Below are 26,335 nucleotides of genomic sequence, written 5' to 3' on the forward strand. Positions count from 1 at the left end.
CAAAACAGTGAGGCGACACACATCAGCTAAAACCACAATATCACTATATTTCACCTGCTTGGCAGTAATGTTAGCTGACCAGACGAAGGTCTCTCCATGAATCAATGCTGATCCTAGTGTTGGCTTCTCCTGACTCAGCCTCCCCACCGCGGTCGGAGGGAACAGGGGAGACACCAGCACCCGGTCAGAGACGATAAAGTTTCTCTCTGCGGAGCCCCGTCACTTCACAAGACACCGGAAACCTCTGTTGGTCTCGAGGAGCTGCAGCATTTATTTCTGCACAAACGTCCACTGTTCATTCACTAGATATTCTCAGAGCTAAACTAACTCTTCTGCAGTGTGTAATGTGCGTGCACGCACGTGAGGTGGAGCAAGAACGTTCGCGGTGTGTGAGTGAAGGCAGGCAGAGGAGCAGAGTACAGCAATGACTCCGACCCTGGAGACCAAAACTACGGTCTCCCCCGCGTACTATGACATATCACTAGATATAAATTTGAGGTTTTGGTGCTTCCGTGTAGTTTGTGTTGGAGTCTTGTCTGAACAACGTAGCCACGCGCGAGCGCGCATATGCGAGCGCGCATGGGAAACCGACCCGGTAGATTTATACGTGTAAAAAATTACAAACAGTCCCTTTAATTCGTTGCGGTGCGGTGCGGTGCGGTGCGGTGCGGTGCGGTTCACGAATAGCAGACAAGATGAGTGACAGTTGGAAACGAAGCAGCATGTAAAATTATGGTATTCAGTAAATTATAAGGTTTAGTATAATTCTATTGAATAATTTAAGTGATATATGCGCACACATACTAATCATAGGTCAAAACAGCGCTAAATTTGGCTGAATTATAAAAAGCAGAAGTGGTAAAACGAAGAGCCGTTTGGGAGCCGAAAGAGCCGGCTCTTCTTGGTGAGCTGAGCCAAATGATCTGAATCACTAAAAAGAGCCGTAATTCCCATCATCATCACCAACCGCTAAAGAGGATGACTGGCACCAACTGATGGATGTGAAGCCTCGAGGAGGAGGAGGACAGATCACTAAACTACCTTTACAAACACCAAGGCTTATCAAATACTTTAAAAGATGACCGCAATTGTGACGTTTCTTCCATCTCGCAAGTAGAGACCAGCAGATCAGCAGCGCATGGATCTACATAGCAGTGATGCGGTCACACAGGTGTATGTGTGAGTCCGCAACAGCTATAATCAGGGCCGGCTCTAGCTTTTTTGGTGCCCTAGGGCGAAATGTGGATGTAGAGCTCTGAGTTAGGGTTCAACAACCCCCCACGCCTCCAGAACCCTAACCCTGAACCCCCTAAAAATGTATACTATATATATTTTTATAATAACGCAGAACTAATAATTTATTGTAATGAAATATAGACCTAAACAAAATTAATAAGTAAATAATGTCGATAAAGGTCAACTGAAGGGATGTAAATATGTCCTTTTTTTGTCTGTATAATAGAATAGATAATTCTGTAAGCAAATGTGTCTAAGTGGATATTTATATGTATGCGCGTGTGGATATAGACATATGTATATACTGTATGTATATATATATATATATATATATATGAGGTTGGTTGTATGTATATAAATATGAATATGTATGTATATGAATATGAACTTATCTCTTGACACTGCACTATTACAACGGGTAGTATGTTTTTAAATTATTTTTCTTTTTCTTATGTTTCTTTTTTTGTTTTATATATGTTGTTGCTGCTGTGTGTATGTCCCTTTTACAAGTATGTGTATGTATTCCTTTAACCTTAAATAAAAGAAAATAAAAAAATATCGACCTTGTTGTGTCTTCTTATTGACAGAAAACGAAGCCAACAAGATGAGAAGATAGATTTGTGGTCTTTTTATTTACTTATAATGACATCGGACACTCTGTCCACACGTCGTTAAATTATTATTGTTATATTTACTGAAAATGACATAGGCTACAATAGCCTACAGCAGCTATTCTCAACCACTGGGCCGGGGCCCACTTGTGGGCCTCAGAGCGCCACCTACTGGGCCACGAAGTTGCTGCCAAATGGTTAGATTAACCTGCTATTCTGTATTTCAAAGGTTGTAGCAGGCTCAGTTTTAGAGCTAGAGTGAAGATACTGGTATACTGATATGAAACTACAAAAAACCTAAAGAATCCATCGGTACCAACCCAGTCATACTAGCTTGTTGGGAAGGAGGCTTAGTAACGCTACAAACTTACGCTAAATTTTGGGGAGGAAAAACTGGCATGGCAATTACCAAATGGGTCACTTGACCTCTGACCTCAAGATATGTGACTGAAAATGGGTTTTATGGGTACCCACAAGTCTCCCCTTTACAGACATGCATGTCTCGGATGCAGTGACACAAAATGGAACGTTTTGTAATGTTGGAGACAACCCTGCACAAGTAAAAGCTCCAAAAGGTGTGGTGAGGAAATATGACCCTGAATACTTTGTATTCATAATGGCAGGGAGTGATGGGTGAGGGTAAGCTGAATATTTATGTGGGTCATTACACCTGACAGTGGCATAACACATATTTATAGCCCAGCTTGTCATTTATTTGGAAAATAGTTTTAATAGAAACAGGGCGTCTGACAAAAGTTCAGCTCGTAACGTTGCACTGCGCAGCGCTTTGTCGCTCGCAGCCAGGTAGTTCATTCCAATAAAAAAAAAAATGCAATCAAACTGATTTTGTCACTGATGCTTACTTGCGTTGCATTCTGTTTGTAGGGTGTAATATGTAGGTTACACACATCCCAATACATTAGACCTCTCTGCGTTGTACACTTTATATCCCCTCTAGATTTTTTTTTGTGAACCCCAACCTTAAAGGTCAAACTGCACCTATGACCCTAACCCTAGCCACGTAAACCGCAACACACATCAGACGTCACAGTGGGTTTAAGACAAAAAATAAGATTTTTATTTTCATAAATAACTGTATTTATATTATAATATAAATAAAAAAACGCTCCCTGATATTATTGGCTTAAAAGTGTTTAGTCAGTTTCATTACAACCAGAGTTACAGGGGGGGAAAGCGTCTTTCAATATTGTTAAACTGCACTTTATTTTTACGTTGTTTATCTATAACCTATATTTTTACAGCCTGATCTGGTTCTTGGTTGTCTTTTGTGAAGCAATTTCTGTTTTGAAAGTTTCTATTTTTACTTGTACCCCAACTTGAATTATGTTTATGTGCCTGTTCTTTAAACACGTTTTAGTATAGCATTTCTTAAGTCGTTTTTTTCATGTGCTTATTTGTTCTTTTATTTCCATTTGTTGACCTGCACTTTATTTGTATCTCGTTTAGCCTAGCCTGGTTCCTGGTTGTCTTTCGTAAAGCAATTTATGTTTTTGAAAGCCTCTATGTTTTTTTTCTTCTACCCCAACTGGAGTTATGTCTATGTGCCTGTTTTTTTTAAATGTTCATGGTGTATCTACAGCCTTATTACAAACCACAACTAAACACTCTGTTCTGGTTAATCAGTGACCATTCATAAGGTGATCTTGGCGTTGTGTACAGTAGCCTACAAACTGCCTTATCTATGCAAACACATACCTTTCGATAAGGAACATGCCGTTGGAGCTGGTATGAACTGTGGTTGTAGCCTACTTTGTGTTCCCTATAGTCTAACTGCACAAACCTACGAATTAAAGGGACCTGTTTGCTGAGTGTCTTTGAATGGAGCTTGGCCTGCACACATTGAATGATTGTGTGATGATACTGTGTTGTGAAAGAATTTCTCTTAAACCATGAATTCCTCAAGCTCGTAGCCTATAAACGGAGATTTGCTGCCACCTAGTGATTGTTGTTTTAATGAATTCCACCCACTTATTTGGTAGGTTATGATTTGACCATCAGTATTTTCTGCTGTAACAAAGAGGTGATAACTGATATTTTGACTGTTTGCATGGATTATATTGGGTGCTTTAGGCTGTGGGTGTCTTTTAATATGAAATATGAAAACTGTAATTCTGCGTCAGCCTAATTCACTTTGCACGTTTAGGATTGCAAGGCCTCAAATCAAAATTGTATTAAAATGTAAAAAAAATAAAATAATAATAAAGAATGTTATATCTAAATAAAGAGTCATTTTTTTCCAGAGAGTGTAGCTGTTGTGTACCTGCTCATCAGCACAGAGACAAAGAGGGAAACACCCTCAATGTGGAGGAGCTGAACTCTGCATTACAAGGGGACATTGGGTTTGTCAGGCCTTTGGTTAGGAGAGGCTCCTCAAGGGAGCATGGAAGCTCTAGGAGGCATAAACGCTCATTATACTGACCCAGTGTCAAACCAATCAGATTAGATGTTCAGACTTCCTGTTAGTCCTTTCACAATAAAGCCTTTTTAAAATATGGTGCATCTTAATGTGGATCAAGGTTTCCCCAAGATCAAGATAGGTTTTAGTAAAGAGGGCACTAAGTCTTTGCCCAATCAATCTGTTGATTATTTTCTTGATAAATTGTTATAGGCCAACAGGCTATAAAATGTCAGAAAATAGAGGAAAATATAGGCTACTCCTTATATTTTCTCACAGCTCGAGATGATGTAGGCTATTCTAGTAGCGTTCTTCAACCTTGGCTTTATTCAACCAAAACCCAAAGAGATTCTGTTTATTATCATATAGGTAGGCTATGACATAAACATAAAATCCTCACATTTGAGAAGCTGGAACCAGGGAATTGTGTTTTGCATTTATCTTGAAAAAATGACTAAAATGAATGATAGCTCTATGAGAATAGTTGCCCACTCATTTTCTGGCAATTTATAAATTGAGTAACTGTTGCAGCTAGGGCTTTGCAATGTGGAAAAAAAGTCAAATATCACAATATTGGGGCGCCCCGGTAGCTCATCTGGTAAAACCGGGGCCCCATGTACCAAAGGCTGAGTCCTTGCTGCAGCGGCCCGGGATTCACATCAGACCCGTGCCCCTTGGCTGCATGTCATCCCCTCTTTCTCCGCCTTTCAACACTATCACTATTTCTATCAAATAAAGGCAAAAGCCCCAAAAAAAAAAAGATCACAATATTTTTAACCAAATACCTCGATATCAATATTGCGACCATACATTAGGGTTGGCTATTAGTGCTTTCACAAAATATCTACACCACGGTCTTCCCCTGCAGGTTTGGTCATAACCTTGACCGTTGACCCCTCTGAGCAGAGGATTGTGGATCAGAATAGCCAGAAAAGCATCTCTGGCTTGCATACCGCAAAATGCGAGTTGATGTAGTAGGACATCCTGTGTAGTTTTTTGGCAAACTGAATTTGACATACTATGTATTGGGACCAGGGCCTGAAATTATCCTTTTTCCTCTCCTGCTGCAGTGGCAGGTCACTGAACATTTCTACTGGCCACTCAGTTTTTTTGTCTGCCACTTCTGAAATCTACAGTAGTTAGAATACTTTAAAATCATAAACACTGAGTCAGTGGTACCAGACCATAGAATTATGGAATATATCATGTAACCTAAATCCCTAACTATATTTAATTTAGGAATTGCTTTTTAAAAATAATATTTCTTAATATAAGGAAAACCTGTTTTTTTACCTGCCACAGCCGACATTTACCCTGTATTTGGCAGGTGGCAGATGCTAATTTCATTCCCTGATTGGGACATACTAAACTATCTTTTTTTTGGCATACTAAATAGTATGTGGGAGTTGGAAAGCACAGCAGGCTTTGTCTTTTATTCTGAAGGCTAAGTCGACACATTTCCGGTTGTGTTCCACTTATTTCCCGCGGACTTGACGCAGCTCCTCACAGAAACCACCAGGCGCACCGGCAGTCCTCGTCTCTGCTGACTCAGTGCCTTACCAGCAGTCCCTTCAACACCGAGATACCGCATCCAGCAAACAGACGCACATCCTCCGGTCAACCCACCACCAACACCACCACCAGTACAGACATGGCTAAGACAGCAATCGGTGAGTTTTTGCACATTATTTTTCTTCTCTGAGCAAAAGGATGCTGAGGATGCTGAGAGGATGCTGTGCGTGGCGACACCCATATGGCACAAAAGGATGCTGAGAGGTTGGATGATGGAGAGGGAGCGGCCAAACTCCTCATGACTGCAAAGTCACTCCTTTATAATGAAGTTGCAGAATTGAATGTTTAATCTTTGTTTTTTTAAGAGTCATTTTTGTGCTTATTGATCATAAATCCAAATTATAGTGCAGATCAATATGAGCTAGTTTGGGATTCAGTTGGTGACGCATGTTTTTTTTTTTTTTTCAAATTTTCCTTTAAAGCAAAAAAATGAAAGAGATTGAATTCATATCAACATAAAAAAATGTTGATTTTATTCCCTCACACAGCAGCAGCATTGTGTCGATGCCTGTCTGCCTGCTGCACCTGACTCACAGCCGAGCAGCATAATGCAGCGACCCCACCCAACATCTCTGGTCTCTCTCTCTCTAAGCATCCCTCTCTCTCTCTCTCTCTCTCTCTCTCAGTCTCTCTCTGTCTCTCTCCCTCTCTCTCTCCAGGGTGTGAAACATCTCACTGTGACAAATCTCCTTAAGAAAAACTGGGCCATCCTATAGTCTGTAGCTGTTGGTGGTGTAAAGCCTGCTTAAACCAATTTTGTGGATGACCGCTAAAAGGCATGAATGAGAGAGAGATATTAAAGAAAAAAAAAAGAGCATCCCTTTTTTTTCCAGAAATGCTTTGCAGTCGAGGGAAGAATTTACGACTGGCAATGAAAATTAATGTCATAAGACCTCAAATCCTATTAGATGAGGTTGTAGACTGCAAAATGTGGCCTATTATGTTTGATAACTGTATTATTATTGAGGCTTTAGTAGCCTATAATGTGGCAGTATTGGGTATAAAATCAAATTGCATGTTATGGCTGAGTCAAATTTCCATATCAAGGCTTGATATTTTTAGTATTTATTGATCGTATCACTTGTGAGGCCTATAAACACTGGATGTGACCCTCAAAAAGAATCTGACATCAAGGAAAGCGCTTTAAGGAGCTGTAAAAGTGCAATGCGTGTGTGTGTGTTAGGCCAGTCTAGTCTGTTTGTTTTCTGGTTGACTAGGCTCCTGATGGATGGAGGGGCATGCAGACAGACAGACAGCGGTATAAGGGGTCCTGCACGCTGTCTGCTGCGCTGAGGGACACCGGCTATTACACCCTGACCGTTAGATATTTATTCCCCTTTCCTCCTCCTCCTCCTCCTCCTCCCTTTTTTTTTCCTCCATGATTTGAGCTGCGGACAGGCAGGATGGGATGGGCAGGGAGCAGACACTCTGAGGAGAAAGCAGTCAGCAAGTCGTTGAGTTCACGTCGTCGGCTCTATTGTACAGAAACACGGTGGCACTCTTAATCAATTTAAATTTTTTTAGAATCACACAAGATTTAATTCTACTTTTCCATATCTGAGATGGAGGAGCAGCTCAGGCTTCATGGGTCAATGAATATTTCCTGCTGCATTTAAAGAAAATAAGGCAGGATAGATACACCTGAATATATGTGAATGTGTGGGATGTTAGGATGGAGACATCATCAAGCCTCCACATGTATCAACTATCCAGGGCCGGCTTATTAAGGCATATAGGCCATATAGGCGGTCGCCTAAACGGTGTCACCTTCAGGGGTACATCCAGTTCACCAGACTGACGCATAGAGACAGACAACCATTCACACGCACATTCACACCTACGGACAATTTAGAGTCAACAATTAACCTGTATGTCTTTGGACTGTGGGAGGAAACCGGAGAACCCGGAGAACACTCACGCTAACACGGGGAGAACATGCAAACTCCACACAGAAGGGCCCAAAGCCGGGTTTGAACCTGTGACCTGCTTGCTGTGAGACGACAATGGTAACCTGCACTCCAGTGCAAACTGCACCACCGTGCCGCCTAATAATAATAATAATAATTAATAATAATAATAATAATAATAATAATAATAATAAAGATATTATACTACTACTACTACTACTACTACTAATAATAATAATAATAATAATAATAATAATAATAAAGATATTATACTACTACTACTACTAATAATAATAATAATAATGATAATAAAAAATGCCGGTGGGCACCCTTCCTCATTTTCTGCATTGCAGGTAATAAATGAACAAATAAATAAAGAAAGAAAGAAACACCCTTTTCACCCCTGTAACTCTCTTTCTCTCGCTTTTTCAAGCCCTGCCGCATTTATTTGTTAATAAAAGTGTAAATTGTAGTGAAACTGACTAAAGCCAAAAATATCAGGGACCAAATTATTTATTTATATTATAATAAATACAGTTATTTATGAAAATAAAAATCTTGATTTTTGTCTTAAAACCATTGTGATGTCTGATGTGTGTTGTGGTTTACGGGGCTAGGGTTATAGGGTCTCGGGGGTGGTGGACCCTAACCCTGCAGCGGCATAGGCGGGGGGGGGGGGCCCTTAGCGAATCTGGCCCTAGGGCACCAAAAGAGCTCGAGCCGGCCCTGCAACTATCCTACAAACAGAACCACTCCCGTGTGCATTAAGGCCTCCAAGCCCTTTTCCTGAACCTTATCAGGCACACTTGTCAAATCCAATTAGGTGTGGCCATTCAGCCGGTTCCCTACAAATCAATTCCTTTGTGTACAGAAACAGAAGCTTCTCAGACGACAGCACCGTCGATTTCAAGCAACTAGTCACGTCCAAATCCAGCTACATTTCTCATCTTATCGTCTGAATCAAGATTGTCGCAATATGCCGTGTTCATGAAGCACAAAAGACTCATAATTCATGCTGATTTATCGCCGAGTCTCGTTCATCGATCAATGCAGCACACACACACTCCCATTACTGGTTCAGATGACTGTTGCTCTTTTAAAGGAAGAGGTGACATCAATCCAACAGGGATGGTACGCCATCGTGATCTATCTGCTCATCGCTTGTAAAAGAAAATCAACATCTGGATGAGACAGCTCAGACATTTTAAGCGTCCTAGTTTGGCAAATTTGATGTTATCCTCCTCAGGTGTTTTAAATAGTAGATTCTGGACATTTTCATGCAGCTATCTCTTTGGTCTGCATCTTTTTTGTTACATATATTTATTGATTTTATACATTTAACACATTGTACAACACAGAACCTTCCCCCAAATTGAACATATAGCAGTGTATAAGATAATAATAATAACAATCACTTGAAAATAAATAGCTAAACACAAAGTTTAAAAGGATTTACATTTACAATGAAAATATACAAATTTAATTAAATTAAGAATATGGTCACAAACATAAAACAGAGTACAGTGGTCTGCACTTTCAATGCACTGATCTGAAGCTGTGATTGGTTGATTAATCAATTAGTCGATTAGTCCGAAATTTATTAGGCAACTATTATGATAATTCAACAATCATATAAGTAATATTTTAAGCAAAAATCCATAAAAATCTCTTGTTACAGCTTCTAAATTATGCTGCTTTTCTTGGTTTTGTGTGACAATAAACTGAATATCTTTAGGTCTTTAGGAAACAGATGTGTATTTTTCCGCAATTATCTGACATTTTATAAACCAAAAGGTTAACAAGTATTGAAAATGATCCTTAGCTGCAGCCCTACACTGATTTTCTTGGATGAACACAGGGTGCGGTTTTGGAAAAAGCCCATCATCACTCCCGCAATAAATGACTGGTCCTGCCGTTGATCATCTGGGTACCATATTGTTTCATTTAATAGCCAATTTCGCCGTGGTAATACCTTCATAATTTCTTGGTTATATTGTTGCCAGGTGGCACAGCTGTAAAGGGCCAGTATGTGCCGAACACAGATACTGCTGCCAGGTTATATAGGACCCAGGAAGGCAGTAAACGCTGCGATACACAGGCTCACAGTTTGCTCACTGCCTCGTCAACAGTATCTTGTTTTTCACTTTGTACCTTTTTGCTCAAAGTGACTCTTTTGCCTGTTTAAATTTTTATAGCTGGGGGTTGGGCATTTAGGAGAAGAAGAAGGCAGGGAGGAAAGAAATAAAGGCACCAAACAGAGGGGTGGTGGTTTGTGCTAACGCAGAATTGAAGCTCCCAGGAGATGCAGAGAGTGGAGGGATGGAGAGAGCGAGAAATACATACATACATCAGCAACAGATGAAACGGAGGAGAAGGTGCTGGGGAAGAGGGATGCAATGCGGGGGAGGAGGTAGAGTAGATGGATGGTGGCTGATGGATTGGAAGAGGAAGTGCTGGCTGTGTGTCTGTGGTCGGGACAGGAGAGGCAGTTCTCTGAGAGGATGCAGAGCTGACTGGTTGAAACCAGCCTGCTGGAGTGGGAGTGTGGAGCATTAAAGTGGTGTCATGTCTGTCTGAAATTATCTCAGATTGACATACTTGGCCCAGCGTGTCTGAAACTCAGCCAGTATCTTTGAACAGACACTGGTGTGTGTGTGTGGACACTTCCAGCTGTGGAATGTCATTCTGGATCATTTCTATGTGGCTGATCCAACAGGAATGAGCTTATTACTGCAGCGGTTACAGAAGGAAAATATATTTTCTCTCAGGAGAAATACAATTTCATATTTTTGCACAATAGAGAATCTCATCTATTTTTGATTAGGGATATGAAAAAGAAAAATCTGCAGGACTCTGGTGGTTATCTTCCAAGAAATTAGATTTGCTCTGATACAGTACATAGTAAAAAATAACAAGCTTACTCGCCTCAAATAGAGCTGCAACTAATAATTATTTTCCTTGTCCATTATTTTCTCGATTAATCAATTAGTTGTGTGGTCAACAAAATGTCATAAAATGGTGAAAAATGTCGATCAGTATTTCCCAAAGCCCAAGATGACGTCCTCAAATGTCTTGTTTTGTCCACAACTCAAAGATATTCACTTTATTTAAGCTGGAATTTGAGAATTTAGACTTTTTTTCTTAAAAAATTACTCAAACTGATTAATTGAAAATAGTTGTGATTAATTTAGTAGTTGCTTAAATAGCTAATTGATTAATCGTTGCAGCTCTAACCTCAAATAAAACAAACCAGAATAGTGCTGCCACGATTTTTTTGATTAATCAATTAGTTGATCATCAGAAAATTAATCTACAACTATTTTTGATAATCAATGAATCCTTAGTAATTTTTTTAAGTAAACATTTGATGCTTCCAGCTCCTCAAACGTGAGGATTTGCTGTAACCAAAATAAGACATTCTTATGAGCACTGGGGAAATTGTGAAGGGGATTTTTCACAGTTTTTTTATATTTTATAGATCCAAAAATAAACCAATTAATTGAGAAAAGAATCATCAGATGAATCCATTATGGAAATAAACTAATGAAATGAAAAGCATTATTGAACACAGAAAAGGCCCCACCCAGGACCTGGCAACCACTGAGCTGAAGAATCTGCAGATCTGCTCCATAAGCTCTTAACCCAAATTACCTGCTCCACTGAGTTGTTAACTGTTCGAGTCTTCAGCTGTCGATTGGGGTTGTGTGCGTGTGTGTGGGAGAAAATGGCTGCTGGGGTCTTGACACGTACATGGCACTTAATGAGCCTGTGACAACCCTCCAGAAGCTCCATTCCTCCCCTCCCGTCAGCAGAAATGGTACGGTACGCTAATTACAAATTTAAGTGCTCTCCACCTGAGGTGGCTGCTTCCATTAGGCTGTCCTCGGGGCAGTTGATGGCGGCTGCGAGTCCCACTGGGAGCTGTCCCCTTTACTGGTTTTTAATCCTCCTGTCTGGGATTTCTGTTTATATCAGAAAGGTGTTGCCATGACGGTGAAGCCGCACCCTAACAGCCAAACATCTTCCCCATCTTCCTCCACCCTCTCTTTCCTTTCATCTGACAGAACTCTCACTATTTTCTACCTCTCCTTTTTTTCCAACCCCTTCCACGCTCCCCACCCTGTCTCACTTGCTCCTCAGGGAAGGGGTTAACAAGGCCATCAGAGAGTTAGAGAGAGCTACATCTGAGAGTTGATCACATTACTGTGGCGTCTGCCAGTCTGCAGGGCAGAAAGCGAGACACAGAGAGAAGAAGAGGAGAGAGTGAGCAGGGGGAATATGAGTGAGGAAGAGGATTTGGATTAATCATACTGTACACCGTACCCCACCGTAGAGAAGCTCTTTCACAGTAAATCTCATTTCTGGCTTTGCTACTGTAGCCCTGCGCTGCAAATAATGAATCAACGTGGCACACTTCAGCCCTGCAGGCCTTGTGCTCTGGGTGATGGATTATTCCATAATGTGACAGCCGGCATGCAAATCTCCACCGTGGTGTACCTCGAAAGAACACTGTGCAAAAAGCAGAATATTTCACAAGCTGTGGCGCGTTGCAGATATTTTTTGCCGTTCTCCCTGCAGGGACTGCTGCTGAACTCTGGGCTCACATTACAAAGTAGTAGATGCCAAAAATAAAAAAATAATCAAGGTTAGACAAGGTTGGGTGTTCTTTTTCTTCTCTGCTTCTTCACCAGCTGCCCTTTGTCCCTCCCTGCTGAGCAGGGCGCAGGTTGCCAAATACGACTAGCGTGATTTGGTGCCAGCTTTGCTTCAGTGTTATTAACTTTTTGGACCATAAACGGACCAGGGGTGGACAGACATACTGCTGTGTTATGCTGATAAGCTAAACCCTCCTCTATTAGCCTCTATCCACAAGCCACAGACAAAGATCAACCCAAAGATTATCCCAACATTTAAAGTAAATCCTGGTTTCTGTGCTTTTCTGAATTACCTGAAAAGCATGATGTCTATTGGTGAACGGCTGAGCAACAATAGGGCGTTGGTCTGACAATGTTAATAAATAATACTGCATAGCTAATGACGTGTGGAGAATCCTATGGGGACGGCAGCATCTTGGCTTTTGGGGAAATTAGGCCAAGTAAGGACACATCAAATGAAAACAAAGACTGAAAACAAAGGCCACAAAATGCCGACAAAACCCAGAGCAGCTCCGCTCCACGAGACATCCTTTGATGAGGTTTTCTTTTCGGAGGACTTGATGAATAATTATTCCTCTAAAAAAAATCTGGATATGTACATCAAGGACCTCCCGTGGAGATGGAAGTGGGTTAACGATGTTTCGTCTTTTTTTGTATGTTAGTGGGTTAATGATATTTTGTTGCATGTGTGTTTTAGCAGTGCACTCAGTCATGTTTTGAATTTTCCTCCACAGCGTACAAAGAGAAGATGAAGGAGATTTCCGTCTTCTCGCTCATCTGCTCTTGTTTGTACCCCGAGACCCGCAAAAACGTCATGGGTGACTTTGAAGGTAATGAGACTTTTATCTTCTTTGTAAAACATGCTTGAATTAAAAGTCATACAGAGACAACAAAGGCTTTTTCTTTCGTGCAGACATGGACATCAAGCCCATTAACAAGCGAGCCTCGGGCCAGGCCTTTGAGGTCATCCTGAAGCCGATCTCTCCCGTGTCTGACGCTGCCCACTGCGTCACCACCCCCCCAAAGAGGGACCTCTCCCTGGAGGACATCCAGAAGAAACTGGAGGCAGCTGAGGACCGCAGGAGAGTAAGGACGCTTCCAATCATTTTCACTGCACCCAGCTGCCACACCTCACTTTCCTTCAATAAGAGCTGCAAACAGCTTTTTGTGATACCCACACTAAACCATTTGTAACCCAAAACAAAAGGAGAAATTCAACCATAATGCTACTGGTATGCTAATGCTGCAATGACTTCCTTTGACGTCTGGATGTTTGGTCAATCATGCATCACATTGAGCTGCAAAACTGCCTGAAAAATCTTATCTGACTCGGTCTAATTCCTGCATCTCATTGATTTGAATGTCAATACAAGCAGCTGACAAATCCAGCAACCCACCAACAAATCAATTATCGAATCAATAACACAGTTTGACAATGTTTTTAACACCAGATGTCCACTGCTGTTGGTCAAACATACAGTTTATTATTTAAATTATAGTACATGCCAATAGAGGATGAATGTGGTGAGGAGAGAAGTTCTCTCACCTCCAGATGTTTTTGTGCTTAACATTAATTTGCGAGTCTGATTGCAGCTCTGACTCATGCTTAAATCTGAAACCAAATCAATGAGTGGTATTCATTAAATCACTGTCTCTCTATCGACCCTTTTGCTCTCCGACTCATTTCCTCTCCGTTCCCTCCCAGTCCCAGGAGGCGCAGGTGCTCCGGGCCCTGGCTGAGAAGCGGGACCACGAGCGCGACGTGCTGCTGAAGGCCATGGAGGAGAACAGCAACTTCAGCCGCATGGCCGAGGAGAAGCTCCAGGTGAAGATGGAGCAAAACGAGGAGAACCGGCAGGCTTACCTGGCCGCCATGATGGAGCGCCTGCAGGAGAGGGTGAGGAGCCGGGACGCAGCCATGATTTTAGATATGCTGAGCTCATAAATCCAAGTCACCTCAGACGCAAAAAAAGAAGAAAAACATCTCACAATTATTCAGATTATTTCGATTTTTAACATTCATTTATTTATTATGATCATATTTATTATATATTATACATTATTTATTCATTTAACTGTCCAATGATATTTTCTGTACAGTAAGTTTTATTAATTCCTACTAGCTAGTTTCAAATTAGTGATTTACTTCTGTAAATTAGTAAAAAACTTAAAAAGTATCTAAGCTAATGACTGTGGTAATTTGTAAACTGGTTGCTAGAAACCAATATTTAGCGGCGTCCAATCAAAAGCAGTCAACTATGTAAATAGGAAGTCACTGTAGCGTCACAAGATGTAACGTAGCACCTGTGCAACTAACTAGGACTGTTTTATTTATATATGGATACACGTATGAATATTTCAACCTGCTCTCATAGGAAGGTGTATAAATAGCACGAAATTATAAGGACATTCTGTGTGTCATGAGGACATCTAGGCTTTTCGCGTGTCATTTGTACGCCACAGAACAAAACTACGGTAACGCCTGCAGTTAGGTTTACGCAACAAAACCACTTAGTTAGGTTTAGGAAAAACATCATGGTTGGGCTTACACTAAGTATGTAAACTAAGTAAAATACGTACGGAAACAACGTAACATAAGTATGGAAAACACGTGGCAAACGTCACTAACGTAACTTACAAAATAAAACACCGGTCTCCCGGTGTCTCCTCCCATCCCGTCCGCCATAAGTGGTCTTTCTCGCTTTTTATTCTACGTCACTAGCTCTGAGCGTAGCATATTTACGCGGATGCATTTACATTGTGGTCAGTACAGACTACATGGCGTACAAATAACACGCCAAACGCAAGAAAGGCTTTCTTATTGAACGCCAAAATGCCTTGCGCATTATTGTGGCATTCATACGCCTTTTCGTGCGAATGGACTGAGCTATAAGTCTGAACTAAGGCAGTGCTGGTACTATTGGCCCCTAGTGAGGAGGGGAGAGAGGAAAATTGATAAAACATGACAGGAGAATGATGACAAAAGAATGAAAAGGTGGAGACAAGAGGAAGAAAAGGGTAAGGAGGGCTTGTGCACCTGCTTGACCTCCGTAAATGGAGCACCTTTCGGAGAAGATTTAGGTTTGATAAAAAACAAAGATGGAGTCTTGCGCTTGGAAGGTGGGAGATAAAAGAATGAAATGACAGGAAGCAGGAAAAAGGAAATAAAGTAAGTCTTCACTGCAAAGGTCAAAGATGAAAAATGGTGAAGTGAGCAAGAAGCAAAATGTCAGGAAAAGGCCTGACAGCAGAGAATAACATGACATCCTCAATCTGTGTGTGTTTGTTTTTCTAGGAGAGGCATGCTCAGGAGGTGCGCAGGAACAAGGAGTTGAAAGAAGAAGTGACAGCGTGAGAAGCCCCAACAAGTCCCACCTCCAAAACACCCCACCCACCACCCCCCCTCCCCACCCGAGGAACACCCCTCTCCCCACCTTATCCCACATGTCCCCTCCGTCCTTCTCCACCCCTCCGCCATACTCCCCCATACTACTATGAAACTACCACAGCCTGAGACGCCACCCCGAGACAGTGGGAGGTTCAAATGGGGTTGGGGGTGGAAAACAAAAAAAGCAAAAATAATTTAGAAAAATTAATGTCTCCCCCCCCCCACTCTTCCCAAAAAAAAAAGAATGTTTTTGCTCCGTTTCAAATGAGAAGAAAAGAAAAAAAATTGACAAGTGACAAGTGGGTATTGGTTTCTGTAAATACTTCTTTTTTTGTTATATACAGTACGATACAAGCAGCAAAAGTATTGATTGCAGTGTGCCATTTTTTCTATATAAGTTTCCTCTCCCTGCTTATATATGGATGTAATAATTCATTTTTATGTTTTTCTTCTTTGTTCATTTCAGCCTGAGGATCATTTCAGGCGTAGGTGTTTGTTGTGAGTTTGCCAGATAGCTGATGTTTGCCGCGGCGACTGGTTTGTGTTCTCACAAGGCCCGCATGTTGGCTCCGTTCCCTCGTCCCCTCCGAGTGGGCGCTTACTCATTTGACCCCTGCAGATCTGGAAACAAAAAATTGGATCTGGCTGGAGTGATTTTCCATCCAGTTTATTGCCAATGTACCAATTAGTGAGGGAAAGCTGGCAGAAGGAAAAGGGGACAGTTTGCTTTCTGTGGGGACCGCAAGCCGTCGCTGCACATCCACTCCTGCGAGGTAGATGGTGACTGTACCGCAGGAGAACACTATAGCATTTAATGAGCCCATCCTCATCCTCCTTCCCTCCGTCTGCAACCTCTTCATCTCTCCACATACTGTAGAAGCACTCGCTCGCACGCTCTCCACTTGGGCAGGCATTTAGCCAATCATAGCGCAGAGCTCAGGAGGAGCTCGCTAAATTTCTGTCCCACCTGGCACCGGAAAGCTCACGTAACATCCCTGGCCGACGGCGGGGCCTCTTATATCCCTCAGAAACAAGCTTCCAATCACGCGTTACTGTACTATACAACACAACTGAGGTTATCTCAAGAACGCTGGAGTGCAACAAAAACTTGTTACTGTGAATCTTAAATCGGAGAAAACACAAATAAACTCCACCCTTTCTCCATTTCATCGAGGTTAGAGTAGTGCCCAACATCATCTGGAGTCATCGCACTTCACTCCAAGACACTGTAAACGCCACCGAAAGGTCGGCACTAGAAAGATATTTAAGCCATAACAGGTACAGCTGCAGCAATGATTCATGAACACGGTGTTTCCATCTGTAAAAGGTGTACATGAGCGTATTTTAAAGTATCGGGATGTCGGTAACACACGCACGGTAGGCCCGTAGATGTGTGTGAGTGTGTGTGTATGTGTGTATTGCAGATAATGGCAGGTAGATAACAGTGTTTTGTGATATTGATCCGGTGGAGTAAATAAACCAACACCGTTACAGTGTGTAACAACAAGTACATCACAGACAAAGACTATCCTACCTGCCTCTCTCTCTCTCTCTTTCCTCTGTCCATCTGTGTGTTTCCCTCCTCTCCACGTATATCTTTGTGAGCAAGCAGTGGTTAATAAAGATTTGGGGTTCAGTGAATGAAACTGGCTTTGAGATTGACTTCTTTCCTTCAGTAAATCATTTGCCCCTTATTAGACTTTGTTGTATCAAGTCACACAATTACGTTGAATAGTACCTCTGAAACTAGGATATGATAAAGGATAAAAATATGCTTACCTTTGAAAATTGTAGAAGCAGAGTGGAGGTTTCTGGCACGACTTCAGCAACTTCCAAAGAGCATGGAGAAGGAAAAAGTCTGAAAACTCCAGACTACTATACTTGTTTAGTAGTATAAATAACAACTTCATTGTTTAGACCAACACGTTTCGGCTTGTGGTTTCATCAGGGTCATCATAAAACCTATTACAAACAACATTTGACGCAAAGATAACCAATCATATACACCCACACACATATCAGCCAATGGCTCTCCTGTAAAGGTGGTTTGGGTATATGGTCATGTGGCTCCAGGCCAATCGTTGTCCCAGACTGGCAGAGAGGCAAGAGGAGTGATCTCTGAACATTAGGCCCAATTCCAATCCGCTCCTTTCACCCTTCCACTCTGTGGTGGAACTGTGTTTGTAATCAGCTGGATGAAGCACCCTTCTTTAATGTGTAGGGTATATTGAGTTACGTTACAGTTGTTCCCATTTTAGAATAGAAATATAAAACATTTTATTTACACAATTTCTAAGAAAATATAAATTAGAAGTATGTAAAATATATATAGGCCTACTATAATATATAACAACAGTGCAAATAATAATGGTAAAAAATAGGATCTATGATTAAATGTGTAAAAATGCAAGAAATAAATAAAAATATTATTTTTAATGAACAGTATAAATAAATGCAGTATTAATGCCAGAATAAACCAGAGTATTGCACAGTTGAAGATTATTATGGGGTTGTAGCTGCTGATATGGGGAAAAAAAATAATTAAAAAAAATATGTATATGTTGCAAAACAACCTTTGGTCGGTCATCTTTTTCAGTAAAAGGAATACATTTCTGGAACATCCTACCAACGGAAATAAAAATACAACCTGACCTGAAAACATTTCATGAAAAGGTGGGTGAAACTAAACCAAACCTGTGATCACTGATTACTGATTGGGGACATACATGTGTAAATTGATTGTAATGTACGATGTTGTATTATGTGATTTTATGTATGATATGCTATTCTGTATTTTTTTTTTAATTTCTTTTCTTTTCTTAAAAGCCTAACCAGGGACAAGGTCTGCTATGGCTAGAAGTCCTATATACGTTGAATCGGTTGCACTTTAACAAAGTGTAACAATGCCTATGCCTATGTAACCGTTTTGTAGACTAGACAAGTGAAGACCTATATTTGATCCTAAATAGGCCTACAACATAACCTTTAAGTTTTTAATATCCGTATGACAATATTAAATGTCCTGTGAAGGCAGGCTATTTAAAGACACAGCAACATCTAGTGGATTTCTTTAGCATAACATACCTAAACCGAGTGGTAGAGACGCTCAGTCAGGTTGAGATTATAGTGCCTCAAATGTGCTCTACCAAACAGCCGAGCAGAACATTAAAGGGTTGTGACAAAAGTTTATTTGGATGTTTCACAGTGTAGAAACTGGTTACTTATTGCAGATTCAAATATAACATACAAAACATACGATCAGTTTATAAAATATGATTCATTGTGAAACATTAAACAGCCCATCAGGAAATCTGTATCAGGATAAACCACTTGAGATGTATCATCTCGTTTTCAACAAAAACAAATAAACTAAATATCTAGGGAAGGGAAAAATAAATAAATATAAAAGAAAAGAGTACAACCTTGGACTAGACACAATCAAACGAATAATTATCAATCTCTAAATAGAGAGAGGAACAGTGATGGCATTAGCTTACTGAAAACATTATGACATCTGTTTTAAGATGAGAAAACAAAACATTTAAAAAATGATAACAGAGAAGAGATTATTTAAAGGTAACTTATTCCAATCAGAAGGAGCCCCATATAATTAAAGTTTTTTTTAACAACGTCTATAGATACAAAGGGAACTATAAAGAGGATCTAATCAGAGCGTCTAAGTGAATCATTTATTTCATTTACTAAATTATACAGCAGTGTATTAAGTAAGACATTGAGCTACAACATTAAAATAATGCTTATAAGTTAATGCATCAATAATAGTTCAATATACATAATATAACACTTCCAGGGTTGAAGGCATCATTCTGCTATAAGGTAAATGAAGTAAGTAAATAATGTCCTCTCCATGGTCCATGGTCCTAGTTGATGAAGTACCACTAATGACCAGCTGGGGGAGACAAACGACAAGTTGTCTCGACTAACCATCTCACTGACCTTGTGGTGTTTTGGCTGCAGTGAAGCTTACATCACCACCTGGCTCTGCTGCATCATCCTCTGTAATAAAAGGAAAAGGTTAAGGGGAATGACGACAGACAGACATCAAAGGGGAAAAAGAGAGAGTGTACATTTTGGAGAAATGGATGAAAGAGCAGGGACGAGGGACATTTTGGCGAGCGAGTGAACTTTCTGAGGTGACGGCATGCAGGAGCTGAGAACAGAAGGTGCAGCTGGTGCGAGCTCAAACGATGGCAAAGGGACAAAACTGTCCACACACTTCCTTTCTCACACTTTTCCCTCTCCCTCTCCCTCTCTTCTTCTTCTCTCCCCTTTGATCCCCCTTTTTCTTTCCCTCCATATCCCACTCTATTCTCCCATCCCTCCTTCCTTTCCTTCTTCATCCTCTTCCAACCTTCCCTCCCTCCTTCTTCCCTCCTCATCTAGTTCCCACGCAGCACACGGGGGCCAGCCGGGCCGCTATTGTCCAGGATATCCCCTCCTTGTTAATGGTTTCCTGTGCACACACAGAGGGCTGCTGAGAGAAACAAGCAGCCTCATCTGATACCAGGCGTCACCATGTACTGCACACACACACACACACACACAACTGCAGGCATCAATAAGCAAACACACACATTCACACACACACTTGGACAAACAGAAATGCAAATGAACATAAAAAGACGCTGATAAAGCCACGGGTGATTTAACAGAACTCTTTTATTACTTGTCATTACCAACCAGCAACAACAACTCTGATAAGCTGAGAAATCTGATTTGTCAGTGCTTGCTTTGTGCTTTGTACAACCAGAACATATACAAACTCACAGTGAGGATTAACCAGGAGAAATTGAATTGTATCGCCTTGTTTTACTGCAACTACAAATGAGCTCCCTCTTGATAATTACAAATCGATAACGCTGCCACTTTGAACGGGAAAAATAACTTGTGGACTAGGCGATATAAATCACCTGAGCATTTTTAAAACATTAAGCAAATGTGAAACAGCTGGTCGAAACTGGTAAAACATATGTGAACCCGCAGTTCAAAATTTACTGTAGAGAGGAAACATAACTTAGGGAAGCTTAAACAAAGGAGCCCCATACGAACATCAGAGCTTGTGGGTAAATTTATTTCAACCAAGCTGGTAGCTAACTTCTGCTCCCAGTATTTAGTCAAACAAACACCTGGTTTCGGTTATTCCACCCCATAAAATGCTGTTAAAAGGGGGTGACTCTCAAGCACCTCAAGCCCTCTTTTGACACCCCTCCTCTCTGTATGTAACCAGGGCACCAACGCTGGGAGTTTCAGCGCAGAGGGAAAACAAAGGGGGGACAGTTTCGCCCAGGAAACTTGACGGGCGGCGACTGCTTGACCATCTGGAAAAGCCATTCCTGATCGGCTGTGGGTGAAACTTCTAAAAGGAGGGGCGGGCAGGAACAGAGATCAATCACAATAAATCACTTGTTGCTTTTTAGTCGTGGTCCCCCTCCTCACTGTTTTTCTCTTCTATACAAAACACAATACATTGGCAAGAAAATCCTATAGCTAGGTGTTATCCTCTGTAGGACGTCATAGAAAAAATAGCACTTTCTTAGCAGGGAAAATAAAAAGTCATGTCCTTGAAAAGTCCAGCTCAGCTGGGTCGAGTCTAGATAGTGTTTTTCATCTGAGTCAGAAAGCTCCTATCTCCATTCCCCAGGGTCTGTAGGGTTTGCCCACGCTGGATGTCGGGACCGGGGCGCTGATAGCGGAGGCGGGGGAGATGAGCGGGAAGGCACTGAAGTGAAAGGGGAACGCCGAGAGGGAGGAGAGGAGAGGAGGGGATAGCTTGGACGCTGACGAGGAGACCAGGGCGGGGTGTGGGACGCTGGAGGGAGCCGCGGTGGTGGTGGGGACCCGGATCGGGCCTTGATCTGAGTGGGGGGTGGCGCTGCCGCTGCGCCTGCCCGGGACGTGAGTCTCTGCAGCCGACGAGGATGACGAAGAAGAGGAGGAGGAGGAGGAGGATGTGGATGTAGATGAGAGAGGAGTTTGTGGGCTGCTGGTGGCGCTGCGGGGCAAAGGCGCCAACGGTGCCCCCTGTTGATGCTGGAGGAGGAGGGGGTGCGTGAGGTGGGCGGGAGGGGATCCGAACGCGGAGCCCCACGCCAGGTGACTGAGCCCAGAGTGAGCCTCTCTTTGACTGGCGTAGTTGTTGAGGTGGGAGACCAGGCGGATCCGCAGAGGGTCCGTGCCGTCCAGGCCTTCGATGATGCTCAGATAGCGGGCCGTCTCAGCCAGGCACTCCCTGAAACCCAGACCACGGTAGTCCATCGCCAGGGCATGGGCGTCGAAATAACCTGAGGGGAGAGGAAGAGGATTAGTTTAAAAAAAAGTTACCTGAGCTGCTACAAAAACTTTTGTCCAGACATGAATCAATATGCCCTGGCTTAGAGAGTGAAAGAGCAAATAATCTGTCCAAACAAGACAAACCAGTTTATAATCTAGACACTACTTTTATTCATTTATGTGATTATTTATTTCTCTAGAGAATGACAACCAAAAGTATTCAAAGTCTAGTTTTTGCCCTCTTTTGCATATGAATTTAGTGTTTTTCTGGATCCCACACATACCTTTGCCTCCAGCAGCGTGAAGCATCTTCAGATGGTCAACTGTCATCTGCAAAATCTCTGCTTTCTCCAGTTTAGCTGAGCCCTTCAATGACAAAAAGGAGCCAATTAGATATAGATAATAATCCACAAGAGCACAAGTGAACAAAGTGGTTTCAGAGTTTTGGATTTAAAAATGTAAAGTACATTTCTATATTATATAAGTGATGTTAAAGTTGACTGTTGCTTATACCTGTTTCTCAAAGGCACTGGGGACCAGCCTGCGGAGCTCACTGAGGCTGTTGTTGATCCGGTCACGGCGTCTTTTCTCTATTATCTGAGGAAAGACAGAATATTGGTTAATTTCTGAATATGATCCTGCAAAGATATGGACATCATGCACAAGGTTTCCAACTGCAGAATTTTTTTTTTCTATTTAATAAATGTACTTACTCCTCGACGCCTTTTCCTCGCCTGCACCTGAGTGGATGTAGTGGGAGACATGGAGCCCAGAGGAGAGCTCATGTTCCTGAAAAGAGACCAAACAGAGAGCCTCAGTCAATATCTTTTTTATATATATTTAGAAGGGCTTTTTGTGAAAATAAGAGATTAAAACAGGAATGGGTACAGGAAAAATAAATAAATACAATAAAGCATAAACACATTTAAAAACATTACATATAAAATCTAGGCAGGTTTGTCACTGCATTAAACAGGATTTGGTTGCTCTCTTAAAGGTGGTAAAGTTTGCAGCAGATTTCAAGTGATCAGGTAGCAAGTTCCAAGACTTGGTCCTTTCACAGTTTTGCAGAATATGAGGAATACATCTTATAAATTCCCATACTGAACAGATCTCCCTGGAATTGTAGATGAGAGCCTCAATCAATATTTTTTATATATATATATATATATATTTTTTTTTCAGACATAATTCATAAATATTAAAGCTATTTCATTAGTCTGAACTACTTTCTAAGAGCCCACACTTCAGAGCCAGCTTACAAACTTATATAAAAAAAATATATATATATATTTGGTTTTTAGTTTTTTTTCCCCTGACATAATTCATAAATATTAAAGCTATTTCATTAGTCTGAACTACTTTTTAAGAGCCCACACTTTAGAGCCAACTTACAAACTTATAAAATTAAAAAATTATAAAATTATTTAAAAAAAAATATATATATATATATATATATATATATATTTATTTTTTTCCTACATAATTCATAAGTATTAAAGCTATTTCATGAGTCTGAACTACTTTCTAAGAGAAACTAGTCCACACTTCAGAGCCAACTTACCCATTCTCATCAGCACTCTCCTTCTCCACCTCTATAGTCTCATCCATCTCGCTATCCGAGGAGCTGAAGTCGTGATTCCTCTTCATGATGATTCCTCCACAATAGTCCTCTGAGTTAACTGAGCCTGTAGTTTATGTGTCCTCCAGTCGTGCGTCTGTGTGTCTGCAGGTTTGTGCAGAGAGAGTCTCTCGTTTGAAGCGCTCAGCTTTCCCACGGTGTCATTTCAACGCTGCTGCCGGCCAGCGGGGGCGGGGTCTGCGGACCGAACAGCCAATCACAGAGCGGCCGTGGGTTTGAGTGACAGCGCAGTTGGCCCAAGCACATCCCAGTGCGCTTTGACAAGTCAGAGAGGAGGAAAGAAAGTGAAGACATCTCACTCTACCAGTGTTACTGGAGGCTGTGCCAGTGAAAAAGATCCGACTTCAAGTGTCTTATTATGAAAACACCTTCATTTAAAACTATTATTGACATCCAGAACTCTCAAAATCTTTTGAGGAGTTCATAAGTAAATTAAAAATTGTAGTTAAAGGGACTGTTTGTAACTTTTTACATGTATAAATCAATCCGGGTCGGTGTCCCATGCGCGCTCGCGTGTGGCTGCGCTGTTCAGACTCAGACTCCAATTCAAACTACACGGAAGCACCAAAACCACAAAGTTATATTTAGTGAAGCCCGTCTTGCAAAACAGTGTTGGCCGTGGTCGGAGGACGCGGGGGAGACCGTAGCTTTGGTCTCCAGGGCCGGAGTCTCTGCTGTACTCTGCTCCGCTGCTCCGCTGCTCCGCTGACTGCCTGCTTGCACACCGTTCTCGTTACTCGCTCAACTCGCTCCACCTCTACACGTGCATGCGCGCACACTACACACTGCAGAAGAGTTAGTTTAGCTCTGAGAATATCTAGTGGACCAACAGAGGTTACCCGTGTCTTGTGAAGTGACGGGGCTCCGCAGCGAGTTACGTTATCGTCTCCGACCGGGTGCCGGTGTCTCCCGTTTCCTCCGGCCACCGTCGGGAGGCTGAAGACCTTCGTCTGGTCAGCTAACATTACTGCCAAGCAGGTGAAATATAGAGTGATATTGTGGTTTTAGATGCTCGCTCACATTCAGGTAGGCGTGTGCACACGGGCGAGCGCGAGCAACCGGACGGTGACTTTTGTTGACTTAACGGCCACAGATGTTGCTGTTACAACCAATTTCTGATTCTTACAAACAGTCCCTTTAAGTTTTTAGGTTATGAATACATCTTATAAATCCCCATACTGAACGATGAAGACAGGTCGGAGACAATAATGTTTCTCGCTCCCATGAGCGCGCATGGGACACCGAACCAGATTGATTTATACGTGTAAGAACTTACAAACAGTCCCTTTAAATGCTGGTTCTCAAATAGTGTCATGTAATTATTTCCATGCCTTTAGTTTCTTATTAATTCATCAGCTTTATATAATTTCCTCCTTCCATGCATCAGCTGCTTTTTATCCTGAAAGGTGAAGCTTTTTTCTGGGTTTCTGACACTATAGACATTGGGAGTGATTCATCTTCCCAAACATAGAGGATCTTTGGAGAAACTTTGACATTGGTCCAATGGACTTTCTGTCCGTGCCTCTTCCTCTCCTCCTCCTCCTCCTCCTCCTCCTCCGTGTGTCCCGGTGGTGATGAGGAGTGGCTGGCCGGCTGTCAGCACGCGCTGGCCGTGGGAAAGTTCCCTAACCGGCGCTGATAACCAATCAGAGGCCGGCGGCCGTCTCCGGCGCTGGAATGAATGGAGCAATTGGTCGGGGCGACGGGCGGTCTGCGAGCTGAGCGTGTGAACCTGTAATCCAATACTAACTCAGCCCGGGAGCACAGAGAGAGACAGGGAGCACCACCACAACCAGAGGAACCAGAGGAAGCCACCAAGTCTAATCTTACCCCACAGAGAGACCTCATGCACCGTAAAGACGCTGTGGGGACTTCAAGTACTTTTCAACAAAAGACCATAATGCAATCAAAGCAGGTTCCCTTTTTACCCCCTCGAGTCTCCACATCATCACCACCACAAGACTGGTGGCTCCTATAATGGTCACACACTCCACCAAACCATTAGACAGAGCTGCTGGTGGTGTGTGTTTGTATACATGGAGGGCTCCTGTTACTGCATGTGGAGCTCTTCAGAGGAGGGTCTCCTGCAGGGAGCGGACTGTGGCATAGTATAATAACAGATTGACATTCAATAGAAAAAGGATATAAGATAGGCTATTGCATAACTTCAGTCACTTTACATCAACATGTAAAAGCACTTTCTACTTTGAAGGACCATTAGTGTATAAATCACCTGAAACTAAGAATTAGTTTGCGCGCCGCATATGGCGCCTCTGCCTGCTTGCCTTCACTCACACACCGCGCGCGTTCTCGCTGACTCGCTCCACCTCACGTGCATACGCGCACACTCCACACTGCAGAAGAGTTAGTAGCTCTGAGAATATCTAGTGAATATACAGTGGACGTTTGTGCAGAAATGAATGCTGCAGCTCCTCCAGACCAACAGAGGGTTCCCGTGTCTTGTGAAGTGACAGGGCTCTGCAGAGAGAAACGTTATCGTCTCCGACCGGGTGCCGGTGTCTCCCTTCGGTTGGAGACAATAACGTTTCTCGCTGCGGAGCCCCGGAGGCTGAAGCAGGAAAAGCCAACACTAGGATCAGCAGTAATTCATGGAGAG

General features: G+C 42.1%; 3 protein-coding genes across 3 annotated transcripts in view; 2 read left to right on the forward strand and 1 right to left on the reverse strand.

The window, feature by feature from the left end:
- Positions 1 to 26,335, forward strand: part of acot13 (acyl-CoA thioesterase 13) — a 195,218-nt gene that overhangs the window by 125,502 nt on the left and 43,381 nt on the right. The gene's annotated exons all lie outside the window — the stretch shown is intronic.
- stmn2b (stathmin 2b) lies at positions 5,759 to 17,431 on the forward strand. The gene is made up of 5 exons (XM_074613258.1): positions 5,759 to 5,933; positions 13,132 to 13,227; positions 13,311 to 13,483; positions 14,103 to 14,294; positions 15,693 to 17,431. The coding sequence occupies exons 1-5, from the start codon at positions 5,915 to 5,917 to the stop codon at positions 15,750 to 15,752; spliced, it is 540 nt and encodes a 179-aa protein (XP_074469359.1). The 5' UTR covers positions 5,759 to 5,914; the 3' UTR covers positions 15,753 to 17,431.
- On the reverse strand, positions 20,448 to 23,851 carry hey1 (hes-related family bHLH transcription factor with YRPW motif 1). The gene is made up of 5 exons (XM_074613256.1): positions 23,641 to 23,851; positions 22,790 to 22,865; positions 22,590 to 22,673; positions 22,361 to 22,442; positions 20,448 to 22,087 (listed from the first exon to the last, which is right to left on the reverse strand). Exons 1-5 carry the CDS (start codon positions 23,724 to 23,726, stop codon positions 21,420 to 21,422), a joined length of 996 nt encoding a protein of 331 aa, XP_074469357.1. The 5' UTR covers positions 23,727 to 23,851; the 3' UTR covers positions 20,448 to 21,419.

The sequence above is a fragment of the Sebastes fasciatus genome, chromosome 17 (genome assembly GCF_043250625.1).
Source record: "Sebastes fasciatus isolate fSebFas1 chromosome 17, fSebFas1.pri, whole genome shotgun sequence".
In the NCBI taxonomy this organism is placed as follows: Eukaryota; Metazoa; Chordata; class Actinopteri; order Perciformes; family Sebastidae; genus Sebastes; species Sebastes fasciatus.